Below are 6,000 nucleotides of genomic sequence, written 5' to 3'. Positions count from 1 at the left end.
GTTGTGAACAGCACATACAGCAGGCTATTGATACAAAATGAAGAGATTCAACGGTTACAAGTCCCATTATATGGTGTTGTACAGTATGTAACTGTAATAATCAACGCAGAAAAAAGGGGGGGGGGGATCTTACTTTTCCCAACGAGGCAAGTCGGAGAAATTTTTAATTTGTATACTTCTACATCAAACCAACGGAAAACCACCTTCAATGGCGAGCGGTCACACTGCATTCTAGTACCATTTAATTCATTATGTCGACATTTTTGCTTACAATTTATGTGTTGCATGTTAATTTGACAAAAAAATGCGTTTTATCGACGAATGTCAATTGATATTTCTTTACTACATCAGATTGTAGAGGCTCATTGTCCTTCAGATTGGACATAATCATAGAGACTGATTTCAAGATCTCTTACACCAGGTATTGTTATGAGGCAATCAAAGTCCCCGCGGGCCTGGTCAATCACAGAAATTTCTGTGTAGCATACACTTTCTTATATTTATAACGCACCTTTAGTTTCATATGCAACTATATCAGTAAATTGCTGCTCCCACCCAGTCCCATGCTTGAAGTTCTGAATATTGACATATGTATTAAATGACTACTCTCTCCCCCCCCCCCCCCCCTTAGGATTTTTGAAGAAGAAAACAAGTAAAAAAAAAAAATCCTAGTTACAAGTTGTCAAAAATTTTAAAATACAGCGGTCGCCCACCCCCTTTTTTTAAAAAAAAATTATGCTGCGTGCCAACGTACATCTTCCGACGATGGCCAACGTAGTAAAAAAATGTAACTACATAAGGAGTGACCCCCCCCCCCGCCCATTTTTTTTTTATAGTAGTGAGTAGGTCGATTATAAGCTAGAAGTTATAACTATTAACCTCATGCATTAAATGACCAGTACTCTCCCTTTCGCCTTCTCAAACACACGATTTAGAAGTTGATAGATTTTCAGATCGTTATCAAAAATTTTTAAATTCCGATAGCTCTCTTTAAAAAAGGATGTGTGCCAGCGTAATACAATTGCAATCTTAAATTAAATCAATATTGGTAAATCGGCTGTTTTCTTCGACATGTAGGATAACTCATCAATGTAAGTCTAAATCAACTCGATCTTCTCTAAGATCAGTAAAGTTGGCTACTAGTAACTGGCTACTTAAAAAGAAAAGACAAGTTGGCTACTAGTAGCCAGCTACTTAAACCAGGAAAAGTTAGCTACTAGTAGCCAGTTACTAAAAGTAAGAAGTTAGCTTCTCCAGTGTAATGGTTCACTGGTGGATTTAGAGGGGGTGACCCCCCCCCCCCCCCCGAAATTTTCAAAGTTTAGGTTACAAATCAGTGTGTACTATAAAAAGAGGGAAAATCAAATCATATCTATAATAATTGATTTTAAAAGGTGAATGTCAAAATACATAAAGTCCATAACTCCGTATTTTACATAAGTAGGAGAAATAAGCATTATATATCTTGCTCTAATATTGTACACACATAAACGAATAACTGTATAGAGATTCCGAGTTGATTATATTTTTTTCAATAGATATACTAGTATGCGTTTCTTGAGAATTGTTTACATATACCTTGGTTTAATTTTTTGCAGCCCCTCCCTCCCTCCCAAAATATCATGCATTAATTTTTTATTGGCCATTATACTCTTTTTCCAAAAAATACTTCTGATTTCAAAAACGAGAAACATCTGTTGAGATAAGAGGCGTAACATGTGATGAAAAGGTGCAAGGGCGGATCCAGAGGGGTGTCTGGACCCCCCCCCCCCTTTTGCGGACCCCCCAAAAAATTAAGTTATTCAATCTTAACGAGACTTTCCATCGAAATGATACGAAAGGTGGATACTTGAACGTAATAGCATCATTCAAATTTATCAACACCAGTATATCATTTAAGGTGGCTCACTACACCCAGAAATAGTTTCTAGAATCAGTACGAATTGGTTTAATCATAAAAGATATGATGATATATAATACGTATATATGCCAAACAGGCAGAAAATATGTAATTTTAGATAAAAACATGATTTTCAAACAAATTATTTCAACACATATGAACAAAAGACTTTTGAACTCGAGATCTGCGGTTCACAAGCCCTATTCTTTAACCACTGAGCTACGACGATAGACAAACAAATCAATCGATACAAATAATTTCACAAAACATTTAAATCGCCATCTTGTGACGTAGTGTCCTAAAGAGTATAAGCTTTAGTGTAGTGACAGTGAGCTACCTTAATTCCACGGTGAATAAAACGAAACACTGATATATATTTACGATATTTTCGTCAGATACAAGTACATGTATCACTTAAAATTCTTTAGAGGTATATATGACATAAAAGTTTTTTTTAAGAAGCAGACAATTTAAAAGTGAAAAAGAAGTGCCAGGAAATGCTCAGAATGCAGGATTTTGTACCATTTACCGCAGACCCCTGACATAGCATTTGTTTCTGTAAGCTGTACACCATTTGAACTACATTAGACTGGCAACTTTTAATTCTTAACAGAAAATAAGAATATCTTGACATGCATCTTTTCATTCATCACTTTGTAGAAGCAATAGCAGATAAGATTAATGTTTTTCAATACTTAAACTTCGATTAAAGTAATTCCACCCTCCTATGATGTCATCAGATTGTGCAAAATCGATAATTTATATATATTTATGCATGATAGAAACATAGATTTTGTTGGAGTCTATTCTGATAGGTATTGTAAAAAATCTTGTTAAAAGTAAACTATCTGAAAAGTCTAAGTTATAGATGAATAATCTATATGTTTAAAAATATTGAATCCAAGGGCAATAACTCTATTTTTCTTAATATCTTTATCAAGACTATTATGCCATAGATTTCCATTATTATTTTTTTTTAACATTTTTGTGAAGGAACAGTTTCATGCAATTGTTATGAATGCTATTATATCGTCATAATCAGTTTTTATGATTTTGATAATGCTGTTTAAGGAAAATTACAATTTTCTGATGTTGATATATGATTCTGTTTATGTATGTCTTGCATCTTAAAAAATGTGATGACCTATCAATTTTATTTGCTAATTCATTAGTTTTAGCTCTAATAAATGGAAATAAATACACTTTTTAAACTTGTATCAGATAAAACTGCTAGTATGGAGTTACCTTAAAGATATGATATATAATATGCTCAACTTTCTTATACATCATATAACATGTAAATATAAAACGGTGTTCCGGCAGTAACTCGAAACTCTGCTAATCAGTTTCTTTTTTTCAGATTTAAAATCTGATCTGAGTATAGGGATAAAAATGACTAGAACAATGAGAAACAAGTAGTAAAAACGAAACACTGACTATCCATTCTGTATAAGTTATGACTTTCAATAGAATATGTCCACACAACAGTAATTGACACGTATGGCCAGGCGCGGATCCAGAAATTGCAGGGGGGGGGGGGCAACTTTATGAGGCACGGGGTCTAGGAGCCGTCTTGAGGCCCCCAGTGGGTCCAGGGCGAAGCTCTGGTGGGGGCCCAGCCCCCGGCAGCTCCTGGATTTGACTGATTCTATAGGGCTTGAATTATGTCTCCTATGTAGTCATGTTTATTATTTTCTGTCATTTTTAATAAGGTAAATTTAATAAAATGATGCAAATTTTAAAGGTTTTGGAATAAACGTATGTTCTTCCAATAAAAATAATTCAATAAATCAAAAGATTATGTCATCTATTTCTCTGAGAGTGGAAGAAATTATTGCTTCTTTAATCGTTTACATTTATCTGAACAGGAGACAACGATTTACCTTAAATTTATTAATTACCCCTAAATCCGCAACTGATGACGTCATAATGTATCAAGTGACTAGATAGCTCATACGTGATGATTTCTGAAGTGGAGGATTTGAATACGTGCAGATAAAATGCATGTTTGTATCAATTATTGGGAGTAATGAAACAATATAACAGCAGAAACGTGCTTTATTAAGGTTACTCCTTCTGATTTTATTACATAAAAAATCATGGTATAAATCCTTTCAGAATCTTTGACTTAGGTGAGGTACAAATTAAAATTCAGTTTTTCAAAATAGGATACATTGAAAATCACCAATAAATCAGCTTACCCAGTCGATATTGCAATTATACATGTACATACAAATCTGAAAAATAACTGCTTTAATTACATACACATTATTTGTGAAATGGAGCATTTAAAAATGATAAAATAGGTTACAGTATGATATGGTTATAGCAAACCTTCAGGGCCAGTGAAAAACGGTTCGCTATGAACAAACTTCATTATACAGTAAAACATGATTATAGCAAACCCCCAGGTCCAGCAAAAATGTTATACAGTAAAACCCAGTTACAGCAAACCTCTAGGGCCAACGATAAACACTTCATTATAACCAAACTTCATTATACAGTATAACATGGTTACAGTGAACCTCCAGGGCCAGCTAGGTTCATCATAACCAAACTACCAAACTATGTTATACAGTAAAACATGGTTATAGCAAACCTCCAGGGCCAGCAAACACAGGTCATTATTACCAAACTTCATTGTACAGTATAAAATGGTTATAGTGAACCTCCAGGGCCAGCTAAGAGCATTTCATTATAACCCAACTTCATTGTACAATAAAACAGTTACAGCGAACCTTCAGGGCCAGCAAAACCAGTTCATTATAACCAAACTTCACCATATAGTAAAACATGATTATAGCGAACCCTCCGGTCCAGCAAAACGCAGTTTGTTTTAAACAAACTTTATTATATCCAATACGATATTTGCTATTTTCTCTTATAGGGGAATAAATATCATTTCGCAACAAGCGTAAATTCGTTATAGCATATTCATTGTAAGCATGTTTCACTGTATAAAGGTATTTTTACGGGTAATTGTTTCAACATAGTAACCTACTACACTAGATGAACTAGTGTAATCTCGGAAATGAAAGACATTCATATAAAAATGTAAAATATTCAACAACCAAAAAATACTCATAAATATAAGCCTCTCAAAATGACATCACACGTCATGTTGAGTACATGAATTATGCAACCAAATGTAAAATATTTTCAGCAGGCTCATCAGAAACGTCGCATGTTCAGTACACAATACAGAAAAGTAAATCTAGAAAAATAAAGATTTCTTTCATGAGACAATGCTTAAGATGGCAAGGCAGTAATCACAAGCCACAGGGGAGGTGTCATTAAGGCAGTCATCACAAGTCCCTGGGGAGGTGTCATTAAGGCAGATGATGTCTACTGGGGAAGCATTGTTAAACTTTAAAGTGTTTCTTGACCAGCAGTTCGTCCTCCTTCGCCCTCATGGAGCCCTTGATATGTGCAGACGTGTCCCACCTGAAATACCAGTCAGTCATTTCAAATCATTTTAACGAGACACTTCGTATATTTATAGGACAGTACTGAGCAGTTATCTTTCATGAGACTACAAAATCATAAATTTAGTACTGTTCTTATTGTATTTATACACATGTTAGTCAGATAAGTTCTTCTAAACTGATATAGTTGATCTTGAAAATATGATGCATTGCAAATGTGCTGATATAAAGTATCTAAAATAAAGAAATAAATCTCATTTTTGAAAATGCATGAGGAGATGACCTGTGACGTTTCACAACAGCAGACTTTATGAAGCGCGTTAGTACTCCATGAAAAGTATGCCGATGTGAAACATTCATCCCCTAACATACAATCATGTACTTTCAAAATGTTATATTCACATTCTACTTTCATTTCTGTCAGAATTCCCTGATGTTAAAATAGACATGCTATATTTATCAAGATTCATACGCACACTGTTCACAACAGTGCAACGCATTCATGTGGAAATGACTGTCATTACAATAATATGTAAAGATATCAAAAACATTGGTGTAAGCATTATCAAATGGCATTAATTATCATATATTCTATATAAAAAAGAAGGACAAAAGTAAAACAATATCAATATTGCTCTATGTACAAAATATACAGTGATGTGACGTATAACCGGT

At 34.1% G+C, this 6,000-nt stretch overlaps 1 protein-coding gene across 9 annotated transcripts in view; it reads right to left on the bottom strand.

Annotated features, from left to right (window-relative positions):
* Positions 1-3,940: 3,940 nt before the first annotated feature.
* LOC125664308 (MORN repeat-containing protein 1-like) overlaps positions 3,941-6,000 on the bottom strand; it is a 47,260-nt gene continuing 45,200 nt past the window's right edge. For all 9 annotated transcript variants that reach the window (XM_056152256.1, XM_056152260.1, XM_056152258.1 and 6 more), the window contains one exon: positions 3,941-5,344. In XM_056152256.1, the coding sequence (XP_056008231.1) occupies positions 5,263-5,344 (82 nt within the window). In that variant the 3' untranslated portion in view covers positions 3,941-5,262. The remainder of the gene's footprint in view (positions 5,345-6,000) is intronic.

Source organism: Ostrea edulis, chromosome 1 (assembly GCF_947568905.1).
Source record: "Ostrea edulis chromosome 1, xbOstEdul1.1, whole genome shotgun sequence".
NCBI lineage: Eukaryota > Metazoa > Mollusca > Bivalvia > Ostreida > Ostreidae > Ostrea > Ostrea edulis.
Note: the sequence above shows the minus strand (reverse complement) of the source record. Positions and strands in the feature narration are given on the sequence as shown.